Raw genomic sequence first — 17,487 nt, forward strand, 5'->3', positions numbered from 1 at the left:
ATAAAACCAGAAATATTTTCAATTGATGTTTTGACCATTCATATATTTTTCATAGAACAAACGTCTATTAGGGCAATTGTCTTTAGATCATTAGTCGTAGATTCATGTCGAGTTGAAGGGAGATCTTTTGTCTGATGTCCTGACTACTAATACTACTGTGGTTAAATGTAACAGAAAAAAGTGCTGTCGGCCTTTGTTAATATTAAGCCACTAACATTTGTCGGCTTTTTTTTTCTTTTTTTTTTTTGTAAAAGGAATCAATCAAAAAGACACATGTTGAAATAGGGTTGAAAAGAATTCCTTTGTTTTTTTTCTTATCTAGGCTATGGTTTAGAATCAAGGTATTTGGATGCAGAAACACTTAGTATTTTCCTGAGGTAGAGCTAATTTAGGGGCTCTTGAAAATCGAGGGATCTAAGTTGAATTCGCCTCTCAACAAAATAAATGTGCGTGTTGGTAGTCATTAAAATAAAACCGCCATCGTTGGGTTAGGGGTGGCGTATCGTGTAGACCACGCCCCCTTAACCCAGGTCAACGCTTTAACTGATCGTTGTTTACACTGTTCTGCTTAGGTGTGACGGCGGCCGCATTTCAAAATATTGTTTTCATAGTTTTTCCAGTTGTTATAGTAATAATATCGTCACCATTTCTAAACCATACGCCTGTGTTTGAAATTACTCTCCCTGTATAGACGTCCGACCCTCCTAAAAAAATACCGTCAGCAAATTATGTTGGGCTTGTTGAACTGTCGCCCGGGGATCATTAACTTAATAGCTGTGAGTCAGACTGACATTTCCCTGGGCAGGTCATTACATAGCAGACGTAAGCTACTACATACCAGGACGGACCCCAGTCATCTACTCACCACACACACACTTAACTACGTGTGCGACAGTTCTAAAAGCTCAGATTGTCATCTATGTGTACTTTTTTGTCTTAAATAAAACAAACGGCCAACTATACTTGCGATGATGTTTGTGCATAGTCTAGTTAACAGTTAACTTATTGTATTTGATGACAACAAGTTTAACTTTGTTTAGAATTGTGTCTTTTCTATGGCGTGTAGGAAACTGGGGGGGGGAGCAATTATCTCATTTCATAGGTCTGTCTTTGTGTCAAGTTATTTCTAAACTTATTGCGGTCCATCTTCTTTGCGGTCGTGGCGCTATAATGTCCTCCCCCCCCCCCCTAAAGTCCGGAAATCTAGACCCCAATTAGTGCGATTAACCACAAAGCAGCCCCATCCATAAGATGTGAGTAATTAAGGGGAGGAGAACTCTCTTGACCCCAGACAAGCCCAGGAGTTAGCTCCCGTGACGGATGAAATCTTTGGCTCGGCCAGAACAAACCAATGTCACACAGATACAACCGTCTGATCGATTAGATACGTCATCGATTTGGTTCATGTTGTTGGATTCTTGGGCCAACAAGTGGCCATCATATTTGAGGGCCAGCAATCGGCCATCATATTTGAGGGCCAACAATCGGCCATTGTATTTGAGGGCCAACAATCGGCCATCGTATTTGAGGGACAATAATATCATCTGATTTCACTTTTAAATCTTTATCTCTGACCAGTGGCATAGCGAGGTCGGGTGTTAACCAGTGCGGCACCTGATGGTGTCACCCCCCCCCCCCCTAAGAATAAAAAATATTGATTCACTCTAATTAATCATTTGAGTAAGTGAAATTATTATTTTTCTGTATATATTTTGCTATTTTTTTGCATTGGTGTCACCCCCCCCCCCCCCCTAAATGGTGTCACTGGGTCCGGTCCGCACCCCCCCACCCCTCGCTACGCCTCTGTCTCTGACTAGTTTTATCCCTTGCCTGGGGCTGTCGAGGCGATGACGAGTATTATTAGCTACACACAACTCGTGCGTGTGGCCGCATCAGTTAAATACACTCTGTGTCGGAGGTCACACCAGCTGTGTTAGGTGAGGACACAGGTAGGCTACACACCACGTCAACCTAATAGTTGTGAAACATAAAATCAATGCGCGGAATTTACAATGGTCACATTCCAAACACCACGTGATGCGTTAGGTCGGCCTTACATTGTGAGTTACCTGATTGGCCCAACCTGTGAAAATAATACATCTAATATAATAAGTAGCCTATATATATATATATATATATATATATATATATATATATATATATATATATATATATATATACATATATATATATATACATACATATATATATATATATACATATATATATACATATATATTTATATATATATATATATACATATTTATATATATATATATATATATATATATATATATATATATATATATATATATATATATATATATATATATAAGATATAAATAAGATATATATAGTGGCTGACGGCCAGATTCGGCCTAACAAATGCCACACGGATATCGTCCCTTATGTCTGGCGGTTATTCTCGACGCCAGAGTTTGACGTTAGGCGCCCAGGAGATCGATTTGTCCCAAGCTTGCAGTGCCGTCTGCTAAATAAATCTTCGGCCAAACTATCAGAACACACGCCCTTATGTGGTCCGATCCTAGACTAAACTACATCAATAAATGATGGTAGTTCCTACGCTATAACTAACCAAACATCACATTGTATTTCTTATGGATTAAAAAAAACTAAAATGGAAAATTTGCCGGGTATTTTTACTATCGTTCTGTCAGCACATTCCCCCCCCCCCCCCCCTCCCTTCTAGAGGAGTGTAATGATATGTAAATCCAATATTCAGTATTCCCAGGAAACCTCAGATCAGTTTTTTCTTGAGATAACAAGACGGTCACTACTTGACCCGTTCAAGACAACCCACTTAGGAAATATCAGCCTTCCTGCTAAAACTTCTCAAGAGGTCAAAAACAGGAAGTGGAGTCAAGTAAGGATATTCTACGTCACCACCAAACGTGACTCACACTAGGATCTTAAAGGCGGGAAAATGTCCGTTTGTCGTCCGTATTTGATGCGACAGTCTGTAAAATAATTGTTTAAACTAAATTCAAGTCCTATTGCAACCAGAAATGGGGTTGGAACCTTTTCATACTAGGTTTGGTCCATTATTTTTTCCAGACTTTATTTCTCCGGGGGAGCACTTGATATTATTTGGGGGGGGGGGGGGGGGGGGAGAGAGACGACGACACTAGTAAAAAAATGTTTTCTATATAAATTCCATTTCATTGGGTGGGGGGGGGGGGGTAGACTTTCTTCGGGGGAACGGAGCCCCCCAAGGCAATGCCTGGAAGTAACTCTGGTTTGGTTCTCGTGTCATGTCAACACGTTGGTGTCACACAACAGCTGTCATGTCAACAAACTGGTGTCACACATTGGTCATATCAACAAGTTGGTGTCACACAACATCTGTCATGTCAACAAGCTGGTGTCACAGATCATGTCAAATAAAACATGTCTGACAGGTAAGCCGGCCAGCGCCTGCAAATATTTCTTTTTTTGTCATTTCAAAGCTACATCAACAACAAAAGGAAAATTTTGACAAAATAATTTATTTAAATTTTCAAGCAAAAATATTTGCAATCATAGATTTAAAAAGTACATAAAGCGGGAATGCAAATTACATATCAATAAATACGGTCGTACAGGTTCTGTCAAAAATCAATACAACAAGCACATTGATATTATTTTTACATTGCTTGAGAATATTTTTTTTTAAATAAAATGTTTGGCTTCAATAGCCACGTGATCAATAAATTATTATTCATTAATCTGTGGAATCAACAAAAACCTGTATGGCTAAATTAGCCACGAGATTCTAGGGGAACACTTGAGGTACAGTAAGTCAACATCAGGGAATAAATAATGAGATTCAGGTGTGTGTGGGGGAGGAGTACTTGTTTGCTGAAAATCTACAGCATGCTGTTAGTGTTACATCATTAGTTTCCTAACTTGTCACCACGCCTCCCTTAAATGACTAAAACACCACCCCCCCCCCCCCAACAAATATATTTCCCCTAAATATTCTTATCAGTAAAACCAGAACTCTTGATGTACCAATAGTAGTATTGTAAAAGGAAATAACTGCAAATGATGGTATAGAACAGGGGTTCCCAACCCCGTGCCCGCGGGCGCCATGGCGCCCGCCGAACGATTCGTATGTGCCCGCCTCTCACTATTCGACAGAGACAGAATTTATTTCATAAACATTATTGAAAGGTTGAAGGGGATGGAAATCGAAAGTTTAAGGGGGGGGGGGGGGGGGGCGGGGTGCAAATCGAAAGTTTGAGGGGGGGGTGCAAATCGAAAGTTTTGTCCCCGGGTTACGGGAAGGGTCGCTACGCCTCTGGAAGGAGTTTGTCGATTTAAAATAGGTGGTGCCCGCCACCCTACCGTTATTTTAGATTGTGCTCTAGAGTAAAAAAGGTTGGGAACCCCTGGTATAGAAGTTGCATAGCTGATACATTGCGACGTCATTTAAAACTCTGGATATTACGTGTTCTATGGGATGTAACGCTAGTTATATGATAGAATAGTTTGCTTATCTATAGCTGTATAGTACATTTTTATTTATAATGGTTTTTATTTTTCTATCAAATACCCTTCCCCCCCCCCCCCCCCCCCCAAAAAAAAGACCATAAGTCCGAGTCTCCCAAGATAGTGGCGCATGTAGTTTGGAAACTGACGACTGTGTGGAGGGGTGGGGATTAGACAGTTGTGGAGAGTTGAATGAGAACGTAATGTTGTGGTGACTGCTGGTCATAGCTGATTCGTGCACCAACCAAGCCAAATATCGGCTGCCAGTTGACTAAAAAAATGTTTCTACCCGGGAGCACCTCGTGGCAAAAAATGACAATTCAACTTTTTAATAAACAGTTTTTTCACGTAAACTTTTAAAAGCGACGTCAACAAACACAAAATATTTTTGACGTGAAAATGTTGACAAAGTCTTGCATGGAGTTGGGGATATGAAAACATTGTGTTTACATTTGGAGCTTCTCTCTATAACCTATACATTGTTACATTCAACCATCTAGCACAAAACTGTCGACAATAATTTATTACATTCAGACCATCTTGCACAATACTGTGAATCAAAGTTGAGTTGTAAAATTGTATAAAAAATAAATATCAACAAAAATATCATGGCACAAGAAGAAAAATCTCAAACTAAAAATAAAGCATTTATATCAAAAGAAAAAGATCATCTTGCAACAACTAGTCTGCTGGAATTTAAACATCAAAACCCGAAAAAAGGGAATTAAAAAAATAATGACTAGAACCTGCCTTGGTTTATATTAAAAATAAAACAACAAAAACTAAACATGGCAATTGTAAAAGAGCACTTTTTATGGAATACTTTCAAATGGCTTGGGAGTCATGCCAACAATTTTTTAACCTTTGACCCACACATGGTCTGCAGTTCCAGCAATATCTGACAGATTCAACTACTGGCCCTGTAGTTCCAGCAATATCTGATAGATTCAACTACTGATCCCATATATTGCCTGGAGTTCCAGAAAAATCTGGCAGAGAACCTGCCACAGAACAATCAAGGAGGCCATAACGGGGTGATGGCAACATATCCGGGGCTATACACGTTGATCTAGTCAACATCCAAAGAGAGATAGAAAAACGTGTTTCTCAGACTTGCGTTTCTGTATGTTGTTGTTCGTGTGTTTTCAATCTATCATTTTTGTCCTTCAGGCTTAATTTTTATTTCAATGCGTCATCCGTGTGCAGCAGTGACTCCTTCTTCAAGCTTCCCTTGGAGCTGGGAGGACTGGTAACTATGGTGATGTTGGTGACTGTCTGCACCGTCCGGCGGAAAGCTTTGATCACCACAAAGGTCAGCAAGGCCAAACACGCGACCCCTATGGCCACCATCAGCACCACCGTCCACGTGGCCTGAGCGAGGCTGTTCTCGTCGTCTGCCCCAGGTTGGGGCTCGTCCTTTCTATGCTCCTCTTTCGTCTGCTCTTCCTGTTGGGTCACCTCCAGAATGTCCTCGATCGTTTTGTTCTTATCGTAGTCCACAACAACGAAGTGAAAGTTTCCGGGAGTTTCTGAGCCCAGTTCGTAGAGCTGCCGTATGAAAATGAGCGAGAGGGATTCGAACTGCCTCTCGTCACACCAGACGCGATGTTTCTCCCGACTCGCCCACTCAGTCGAGTTGAGCTGGTAGAGGAAGAACTTGGGGTCGAGGGAGGCTTCAGTCGACACATAGAAATCCCACTGCTGCGAGAGAACTTCCGGTTTCGAATGCCCGAATTTGATGCACACTTTCCTCTCGGCGTCTGCTTTCTTTACAGTGACCAGACACCTGAGTGTGAGCTTGTCTTTGCTGCTGGACTGGCTGTTGTCCACCGATATCTTGCTGTGGTTCAGAAGGTACGTGCCGTCGCAGTAGTCTTCATCCAAATACAACTTCCGGTACTCACTCCTCATGTCAATAATTTTAAAACGTAAATTCACACTACTCAGATTCACTGGGTAGCCTCTGTTGACCTTTATAAGTTGAAAGGTCAGGGTTGATGCCGTATCGCAGTACTGCCTGTGCTTCCACCTATTAGGGTAGTATGTCAGTTTGTGCAGCAGGCGATCCCCCTTCTCCGCATCACGTGATAGAATTTCCAACTCGACGTTCGAGTCTAGAATGTTCGAGTAGTCCGCCTCCTGTAGAATACAAAACCCGGAGCTGTTCGAAGAGAAAGACACGGAGCAAGCAATTGACGTCATCTCCGTGTCTTTCGTTAGGTTAGGGGAGACCTTGAGCTCGTACACGACACTGGGGTCAAGATGGACTGTGGGGGCCGCGTTCCCGCACACAAACACGGTGCGGGGGGTCGGGGAGTTATGGGTTTTGTCTGTGGCACTGACGAGGGCCATCAGGGTAACCAAGAGTGCAGACGATAGACCTGATGGTGGCAATGGCGACATCCCAGAGCTTTTCTTAGCTGCTAGCTGTAAACTAAAGCAGAAAACAGAACATTTAGCACGTGAAACATGGGTATAGTACAGGGGTCTCCAAACTACGGCCCGCGGGCCGGATGCTGCCCGCGAGGTCCTTTCATCCGGCCCGCGGAGATCTTTTTGTTCACGGAAAAAAATGTTTGTTAGAAGTGGCTAAGGTATTTTGAACAGAAAATTCAAAACAATTAGAAAATCTATATTCCGGCGCAAATACCACTGCCCTCCGTGTTGCAAACATTGATGAAAACATTGTGACTCAAATGGTGAAAACTGCTAAAAAGTTTCGCAATTTTTCAATTGCAATGCATGAATCGCTGGACAACTGTTCCATGATTTTGGAACAAGTACATGGTAACAACTTGTAACCAGTTGCTCAGATGAACTGCAGATGGAGGTCATTGAATTGCAAGCAAATTACTTCGTTAGAGACAAGTTCAAAAAATGGCGGGTGGGTTTTTGTGTTTGCCCAAGGAGAACAAACTTGACCTCGAGTGTGTTGTCGGCCCAAGAGTGTTTCTTTCAGACTTTTTCTCCTGGAGGGCTGGTGGGGGCTGCATTTTAAATGTGTATATATTTCTATATAAATTCTATTTCTTTGGGGGGGGGGGGGGCACGGGGACACCGCCACCCCAAAGAGATGCATGGAAGAAACACTGGCCCCCGAACTGATATTTGATATTTAATGCGGCCCTCGGGCTGAAAAGTTTGGAGACCCCTGGAGTACAAGGTGAATATAGTTAATGGTAGCCTTACTTGGCTGCTAGCTGTAAACTAAAGCAGAAAACAGAACATTTAGTATGTGAAACAAAGTACAAGGTGAATATAGTTAATGGTAGCCTTACTTGGCTGCTAGCTGTAAACTAAAGCAGAAAACAGAACATTTAGTATGTGAAACAAAGTACAAGGTGAATATAGTTAATGGTAGCCTTACTTAGCTGCTAGCTGTAAACTAAAGCAGAAAACAGAACATTTAGTATGTGAAACATGGGTAAAGTAAAGTACAAGGTGAATGTAGTTAATGGTAGCCTTACTTAGCTGTTAGCTGTAAACTAAAGCAGAAAACAGAACATTTAGGACGTGAAACATGGGTAAAGTACAAGGTGAATGTAGTTGATGGTAGCCTTAGGACTCATTCTATAGATTAAGTACAGTTCGACGGTACTCGTGGTCAATGAAATATATGGCTAGTACTAGAGGCGTTGGCTACATACAAAGACACGACCGGGAGGACTTATTTTGCCGCCCGACCCCCCCCCCTCCACGGTGCGTTGTGGTACTTGTGTAATTGGCGGTCTGTGACTCAATTCGTAGAGGCCCATGTGTGTTTAATTCTAAAGGATTTTTATGGACCGTATTTTTATTAGGGTGGGGGTGGGCGGGAAACCTCACCTTGACTTGAGCTGGGAATAAGTCTACATGTTTGGATTCATAGAATTGTAGGTGTGAATACTACATTTTGAATTTAAGTCCTTCTCCTCCTCCTTCCCCCACAAGATGTGGACGACCCTTTAAAACTTACTATTTCAATGACATATATTAACTATCTACTAATTGCAGTAGGCTGTGTTCTAAACGTCGAAGTATATATTTAATCGTATATTATTTTTATATTCTCATTAGCAACCAAAAACTAAAACGATCACTTAATTAGGCACTAATAAGGCCTAGATCTGTGTGAAAGGGGGGGGGGGCATTATTCTCTGTACCCATAGGCTGCATTTTATAATTAATATTAGCAATCATCAGATTAATAGGTCGATAGGCCTCTTCGGGTTCATGGCCACTAATTGTTTACACGAGAGCTGGCTTACAAAAAATGTAGCCTACTAACTGTATTGGGGGGGGGGGGGTCGTCCTTCAATGACCACACTTAGGTGAGGAGGCTCGGACTTTTGTGTTGGACGAGTGGGTGTAGGGGGGGGGGTGCTAAATCCGTGACATTGTTTCATGGTGGTGAAAGATTTTTGTAGCTAATTTTAATTTTAAAAATATAGGCCCTTTCTCACTATTGACCGAGCTAAGTATCTTTTTTTTTTTTTAATTGCTGTCTTTAAAAAAAAAAAATTCTAAACAGAAAACTGTTGTGGGCAGTTGGCAGTGTGTGGGCAGTTGGCAGTGTGTGGGCAGTTGGCAGTGTGTGGGCAGTTGGCAGTGTGTGGGCAGTTGGCAGTGTGTGGGCAGTTGGCAGTGTGTGGGCAGTTGGCACTGTGTGGGCAGTTGGCACTGTGTGGGCAGCCCACGCCCACACAGCCCTTATCTTGGATTCTGGCCATCCCACCAGTAAAATCAATGACAGCGACCCGTGTTTCTCCCCCTCACATCGTGCTGTGTTGTTAGTCATCCCCAGCAACACAGAACAAATTGATTACAGCTGGCATGTGGCGTGTCATGCACGTCCGCCTACAAGACAATGATTTAGTTCAACGATGCCCGGGTGTGTAGATGGAAACATCGTGTGTCAGACACATTCGTCAGATACACGGGTGGTACACACTGTGTGGGTAGGGGAGGGGTTGGCCAGCTAAGATCGTGTATCATGAGCTGTGTGGGGTGGGGGGAGGCAACATGCCAGGCGTGTATCTGCTCAGCTTTATTCCCACATGACTTAAAGTGATGATTCTAGAATCTAGATATATTTTATACTATGTTAATTTTATACGCCTACATAATGATTAAAGAAGAGTGACTCTAAATTCTAAAACCTAAGTCAAGATCAGTTTTGAAAAAAAAGCAAAAATCACATTACCTCATTCTTCTAAAGTAAGCCTAATAAAGCAACTAAAGCAGTGACCATTACTCCAGTGTCCAGACACATCCACGGTATGCGTTGTTGTTTTATTTATGGATAGAATAATTATTGTTATTCCACATCTGATGATCTCACTTTTATTTTATGAAGAGACACAATGAGATTTTATTTCTGACAGTGTCAGAGAAACGTTTTACACACAGTTCTAGATCTAGATTTTAGATCTAGATTTAGATTAGAAATGACTAACAACTTACAACATATTAGGTTCATGTAGGTAGAGTAGATCTAGTCTAGAATCTAGATCTAGATCTATTGATCTCTAGATCTACTTAGATCTAAATAACTAAATAGGTCTATACTCTATACTCAAATACAACACGTGTTACATCCGACTATTAACACTTAATAAATCCAACTGAATTAATAAACTCCAATAATGTGCCTAAAATGCATCTTACTTAATTAATTAGAACAAGTAGACTAAGAAGACTAGGTCACAATACTGGCGTCTGTATGGGCAAATGTCTTTCTTTTTTAAATATCACTAATCAAACCGGCAGGCACAATCCTCCAGCAGTTCATGAAATCGATAACTGTCGAAAGATGCTAACGGGAATTCCCGATGACTTTAAATATCGTATTTTTCTAATTCTGAGTCAGAAATTCCCAAGACCAACCTACCTACCGGCCTACGCTGACGACGAACTAGGCCTAATTTTTAAAGTTGTAGTAGATCTAGATCTATATGATATCACGTGAGAAGCTAAATGGTCACATGATGTAGACTGTAGAATGTAGACGTAAAACTATCACAGACTAGACCTACATAGTAACATTGTCTTCGCTTGTCTTGGTTGTTGTTTTTTTTTTTCAACAGCAATCCATCCGGCTGTCTTGAATTTTTATTTTCTAAGATATAAACTAGAATCTCGATATATTTCTAGTTATAGATCTAGGCTGCAAGTTTAATTAATAATTATGGCAGTATATGTCATTGTTTTAAGTCTTTCACTATTTTCAGCTACAAAAATCATGTGGAAGTTGTTTATTTTTTTAAATACGAAACTTAATTACCTTAATCAAATGTTTTACAATGTGTGTGGGTGTGCAGATAGTTATTTAAAAACACAATCTCATTTGACGGGAAATCACGGTTTTGGTTTCCTAGTTACAAATGTAAAATCCCCAGAGCTTTTTTGTTCGTCAGCGGTCCATAAAGTCCCATTGACTCTTAATAGTCAAAATACAATCATTCATGTTTTGAGGGGGAAATGACCATTTTATAGAATTTAGAACAGGTATAAATTATAAGCTGTATGTTTACAATTTATTTCATGATTTTATCATTATCATCTTTATTAAAGAGGATACCAGTACTGTGGGCTTAAGGGGACATTATCGAGTAATTCTGTATTTCGCATGTTTCAAAGAGTTAAATAACTTGGTAAACATGGCTGTAAACAGACACTCAAATTGAAGGTAATGTTAGGGACAGAGTTTCTTCCAGGCATCTCTTCGCTACTGCCCCCCCCCCCCGATTAAAATGAAATTTATATAGATTACTCCGCTCCACCCAACCCCCCCCCCCACCCGAAAATTTCTGGAAGAAACACAGGTTAGGGATCATAGTATTTCTGCCACACTTTTTTTCTGCGAGGGGGGGGGGGGGGAGGTTGGGCAATTGCAATTGACGGGAGACGGGGAGGGACGACAAAAATTTCTTACTACCCCTCATTTATTATTTTAATATGGTTCTTATCAATTTCTAAGACCGGCCATCATTGACCATGACACAATAAGATAGAGTAAAAATGTGATTTTAGAATGGGATATAGACATAATTGTTGTTGAGAATATTAAGTAATACTCGTGATTTTAAAAAGTTGGAAGCCAAATTCGTGATAAAAAATTTTAATATAGGACACCCAACAGTGCAACCTATTCCCAATTGATTAAAATGTTTCTAATAAAAGAGTTCAGAAAATAAAACACGGTGTTTTAACATTATCGTAAAGTCAAGTCCTTAGTTAACAAGTAATTGCCACGTTGTTTGCGACACAGTTCACTTTGTCACTCCATTGTACAATGTCACGCCTTTGTCACGTTGTCACGCCATTGTCACACCTTGGAACCTTGCCACGCCATTATCAAGTTGTTGCACCATGTTCCACCATTGTCACGCTGTCACACCATTGTGCCATGTCACGCCATTGTCACGTTTTTGCACCATGTAACGCCATCGTCATGTTGTCACACCACTTTACCATGTCAGGTCATTGTCATGTCACCATATCGCGTCATTGTCTCTGTTAGATTTGGGCTGGGGTTAAAGTTAGGGTACTGATACTGACCCAGTTAGGGTACTGATACTGACCCAGTTAGGGTACTGATACTGACCCAGTTAGGGTACTGATACTGACCCAGTTAGGGTACTGATACTGACCCAGTTAGGGTACTGATACTAACCCAGTTAAGGGCACAAAAACTTAACGTAATAAAATACTTTAATTTGTTACCGTAACAGAGGACCTACATTAATTTGTTGACGTAATCTCATAGTCTTACTAACTGTTTTGTTAGCCTAATTAATACAAATCAGCGGTTTGTTTACGAAATACAAAACTAAACAGTGTTTGTTTCTTATATTTTAGAATCAAGTACCACAATAAATCAATCACATTTTAGATGGAGATTAAGACAACAGTTACCTACCTTCTCGAAGTTTTCTTTAAAAAAAAAAGAATGGCTCTACCCTAGAGCTGAGCGTCGTGTTAAAATAAAAATAGACTTGACATAGAAATCTCGCGTCAGTGCCTAGTGTAAGAAACAAAGCACCAATGTCAACAACCTGCTGCCTTTGGGCTAAAATGTCACGGTCTGTAAATTTAACGTCAGATCTATTTCTGGGAAGTTAAAGTTGTGTATACGATTTATCCTATCCGTATAGACTGGCCTTGGGTCGTTCTTTGTTTACTTTTTCCTCAGTGTAATAATAATATTATTCCTTCCACTTGCAGTGCTCTGTACTGTAACCAAAGGTGTTTTTTTTTCTACTACGGGTTTTCCCAAAAAACCTAAAATATTTTGCCAGAAATACCCCGATTTCAAAATAATTTAGCTGTGTGTATTATTTCTCCCCCCCCCCTCCCCCACGAACCGTTTCTTCTATTTGTGAATTGTCTTATAGTTATAGTAGGCCTATAACATAACCCCTCTAATGCGATGTGTCATAGTTGAAGTCACATATACCTTGACTTGTTTTAGTAGCTTTCATTAGATTGGTGTGTTTCAATGTGTAGACCTACTGTTGTAAATGTGTTCATTAGTCACGTAGACTTGAGAATAAGGCGAGTTAAATTTCATCAGCCCATCATGGAGTTCCAAGTTTTGGTTAATTTTGGAAGGGCAAACTATCGTAAGCTTAACAAAATGTTTTAACTCTTTCACTCTCACTACCACCAGCTCCCAATATACACTACCACCAGCTCCCGATGTACACCAGCTGTGATGGTTACCCCCAGTGTTTCTTCCAGACTTTTTTCTCCGGGGAGACTTTTGAAATTTTCGGGGGGGGGGGGGCGGACACTAGTAAAAGTGTATGTTTACTATATAAAATCCATCTCGTTCGGTCGGGGGTGGGGGCGGTAGACTTTCTTCGGGGGGGGGGGGGGGGGCTCTCCCCCAGAAGAGATGCCTGGAAGGAACTCTGATTACCCCCAGCTCTACTCCTTATTCACAAACTCTCTGTTCACAATTGGCATTTTTATATGAAGATCACAACTGTTTTACAAGTTGCTCCCCTCTACAACGCGACACTTGTTTCAGTTCCAACATTCCCTGTTATAAGCTTCATATGATCACAAGAGTAAAACTCTGGCTGTTCTTAAATGATCAAAACAATTACACCAGTTACGTCCCTTAGAACAGTTAACCAATTTTCATTTGATTAAAACAATGGCATCCGTTACAGCCATTAGATTAAAACATCTAACCATTTTTCATTGAATTAAAACAATTTTATCATTTATGTCCCTTGAAATGATAAAAAGTAACAATATGCAAAAGTTAGTTCCCCGAAAAATAAACATCACTGTGGGAACCACAACAATTGTACAAGTTACGCCCCTTGGTGCGTTTATCATTTTTACGGTGAAAAGAAAGACCAACCCCTTACCAATTTTTGACAAATTTTTTCCATTTTTTTAAAATCAAAGTGGTTTGCCTTTAACTTACAATTTACGAGATATAATTTTAAAATGACTACTATTCCGTAAAATAGATCTAAATTATCTATGCATCTGTGTGTAAGATAGTAGAGAAGACTAGAAAAATAAGTTATGAACAGTCATAAGACAGCTCTAACTGTCAAGTCATTACAGTATGCACTCACGGACAAGTCATACAAGTATATTCTGAGGGTCAAGTCATACGGATATGTTCTGAGGGACTGATATGTTCGGCCGGTAGAGTCATACAGACTAAGACTATCGAAACTTGGATTTAAACTTTGAAGTGGAGAGATGAGAACTTTGGTTTCATCATCAAGTGTTTCCGTAAGCCACTTCGTTACGAACAAGCTAGAAAATCGACACCCTGAACACTAATTAACAACACATTGTCTGAAGTGTGTCGAGTAATGCGCAGTTTCTTCCAGGCATCTCTTCTGGGGAGGGGGGGGGGGATCTGCCGCCCTCCCCCCTGAACGAAATGAAATTTGTATAGAAAATATATACTTTTAACAGTGTCGTTTCCCCCCCCCCCCCCCCCCCCCCCAAGAAAAAAGTCTGGAAGAAACACTGGTAATACGTGATAAACTAGCTAATTAACTTATAATTTTGATTGATGTTCACACATGGTATGACCTATTCGGCAATATTCAGTAAGGAGGTTTATAAAACGTTTTATTTCAATTTTGCACCATCACCCCCCCCCCCCCCCCCCCTTAAAAAAAAAGGTTGGGGGAATGAGATGTCATCAACAAGCACTGAAGCCAGCACCAACCATCTCGCATTGTAATGTAAACATTCTTGAACCATACGTGAATATTGGTCAGTAAAAAGGGGGAGTAGATCCTCCAAGACCTACATCTACCTTTTGTTGTAAGCCACCTCAGGCGGGGTATTTCCGATCCCAGTTTTTGTTTATTGTCTCAACATTCACCTGTCCCAGACTTCATTTATGTGAAGGCAAACATCTGTCGGGGGGGGGGGGGGGTAATAAGAATGGGAGGATATCAAACCTGGGGTTTGGGAGAAAGTGATAAAACTGCAAGACTGATAGGAAGACAATCAACAAAAACACATCCAAAATCTCAAGCTCTTGGTTATGATCTCCCTTCCCCAATATTTTTTTCTATCCCATATTTGAACCTGATCTGTTGAAAGCTGAAGATCTGCCATCCAATCAAATATCAGATGGAAGCTGAAGATCTGTCATCCAATCAAATATCAGATGAAAGCTGAAGATGTCATCCAATCAAATATCAGATGAAAGCTGAAGATCTGTCATCCAATCAAATATCAGATGAAAGTTGAAGATCTGTCATCCAATCAAATATCAGATGAAAGCTGAAGATGTCATCCAATCAAATAGCAGATGAAAGCTGAAGATCTGTCATCCAATCAAATATCAGATGAAAGTTGAAGATCTGTCATCCAATCAAATATCAGATGAAAGCTGAAGATCTGTCATCCAATCAAATATCAGATGAAAGCTGAAGATCTGTCATCCAATCAAATATCAGATGAAAGCTGAAGATGTCATCCAATCAAATTCAGATGAAAGTTGAAGATCTGCCATTTAACCAGAACCTAAATTCTTTTCAAACAAATTTGTTAGGGCAAAACTGACCCCACACCAGTGACTGAGTCAGAATTCACTGTGACAGCCAACTTTTGTCAGGATATTGATGACAATTGAATTTAAATCTCACAATGCCATCCATCTCTAGCAAACTAAGCACTTGACCTAACTAACACATTCAACTTTTTCAATTGGAAGGAAATAGCACTTATGACTTTCTCAAGAATACAAAAAGAAAATTTAGAACTACCAGACCAATGTGAGCAATTTACCCTTGATGAAAAAAAAAAAAATAACTGAGACAGTTGAGCTTTCTTCTGAACGATTTTTTAAGTTTAATTTGTAAAATACAATTCACACAGTTACTGCAGATATTGAAACAACAGAATTACACAAATCATGCAATGTTTTTGATATTTTTTCGTTGACAAAGCTCAAACCTCCCCCCCCCCCCCCCCCCCAAAAAAAAAAACCCCATTCACAATCTCACCATCACCCAGCTAACAATATTAGCGGCATGAATATCAGAGAATATGACACAATTTTGTGTAACTCTATGAAAAGGAAGCCATTTAATTTTTATATAGCACAACATCAATGTATGATCAATACATTCATTTCAAAGTTCATGACATTCTTCACTGAGGGACACTAACCAATGAATTGAAGCTTAACTAGATTCTCTTAATGCTAAAAAAACTGAACAAAACGATTCTAGATTGTCTTAATGCTAAAACAAAACTGAACGTAACAATTTCATGAATTAACACTTTGAAGTTCACTACAATCAAGCCTGAAGATTTGGTAACAGTCCATATAAAGATATATAAAGATAAATCTTCAAAAAAGTTAAAAAGCACTTTTTCATAAAATTGTAAAAAAAACAAACAAAAAAAAAACATGAAATATATTTGTTCTTTGGCTTAGTTTAATTTAAATGTTCAAATATGATGCAAATAAAATATTTACACTAAAAATAATTTGAAAAAACACCCCTGAAACTTGTACAAATTATTTGCTATTTAGTGGACCATTATAAGCATAGACATGTCAAGTGAATTCCCACACCAACCTGTGTTATCCAACTGCTGTTAGTGGGGGTGGGGGTGGGGGGGGGCCTCAATGCTACTAATATACAAAGCTAACAGTTAATTGTAGGCAGGATAACTAGAACAAATCTACTGAGTTGGTGGTAGAACAATGAAGCCAGCTGAAACAACAATAGTAAAAATGTTCATGCTATAGAGCTAGCCAGTTCTAGCAGATACTTTGTGAAAAACTTCGACCATGGCATCAGGATCAACTGTGTTTAAAGTAAATCTATAAATAAAATTGAACAATATTTAGGGATGATCGGCTGTACGATTACAATATGCATTTGTAATTATACTAAATTAAAATTGTAAAATCATTAATCAAAGCCATTTAGGATCAGGGCTGCTCTTGTATAATATTTATGTTCATTGTGAAAAACAAAAACAAGAGGTATTAAGAGAACCACAATCATCATATTATTTTGATATTTACAAGATGTACATATAAATCTGAATTTTATTGTTACAAATGATTGGCTAGAGAAGAAATTATTAAAATGTCATCTTTGTTAATGTTTACAACAAAAAAAAAATTGCACCATTTATTGATCATTTTATATTGATTGGAATGGTAATGTATAAAGAATTACAGAAATTTGATTTTAATACTTTGTTATTACAGAAATGTCAAAATAAATTATTTACACAAATAAATAGTCAAATGAAATCATAATGATGGATAAATAATGTATTTTGTAGTGTAATTTATCACAATATAAACATGAAAAAATAAAACTACGCTGACAATGTTAAACAATGAAAGTGAATACAAAGAAAATAATAATTGTGTCTGTAAACATTCAAATTCAAATGAGAAATAATTTCCAAAATTTTTTTCCTGGCTAAACTTAAGTCTAATACACAAGCAACTGTTTCAGGAACAAAAAATGATTGATTCATTCATTCACTGTA

General features: G+C 39.3%; 1 protein-coding gene across 4 annotated transcripts; it reads right to left on the reverse strand.

The window, feature by feature from the left end:
- Window positions 1-4,239: 4,239 nt before the first annotated feature.
- On the reverse strand, window positions 4,240-12,492 carry LOC131940770 (uncharacterized). Of its 4 annotated transcripts, XM_059299568.1 has the most exons (3): window positions 10,138-10,355; window positions 9,674-9,810; window positions 4,240-6,925 (listed from the first exon to the last, which is right to left on the reverse strand). In XM_059299568.1, the coding sequence occupies exons 2-3, from the start codon at window positions 9,676-9,678 to the stop codon at window positions 5,671-5,673; spliced, it is 1,260 nt and encodes a 419-aa protein (XP_059155551.1). In that variant the 5' UTR covers window positions 9,679-9,810; window positions 10,138-10,355; the 3' UTR covers window positions 4,240-5,670. The 4 variants fall into 4 exon arrangements, with proteins under 4 accessions (XP_059155551.1, XP_059155552.1, XP_059155553.1 ...); XM_059299569.1 differs by lacking the exons at window positions 9,674-9,810; window positions 10,138-10,355 and adding an exon at window positions 12,392-12,492; XM_059299570.1 differs by lacking the exon at window positions 9,674-9,810.
- Window positions 12,493-17,487: the final 4,995 nt, after the last annotated feature.

Source organism: Physella acuta, unplaced genomic scaffold, assembly GCF_028476545.2.
Source record: "Physella acuta isolate Inbredline_101_S28 unplaced genomic scaffold, ASM2847654v3 ptg000329l, whole genome shotgun sequence".
Taxonomy (NCBI): Eukaryota; Metazoa; Mollusca; class Gastropoda; family Physidae; genus Physella; species Physella acuta.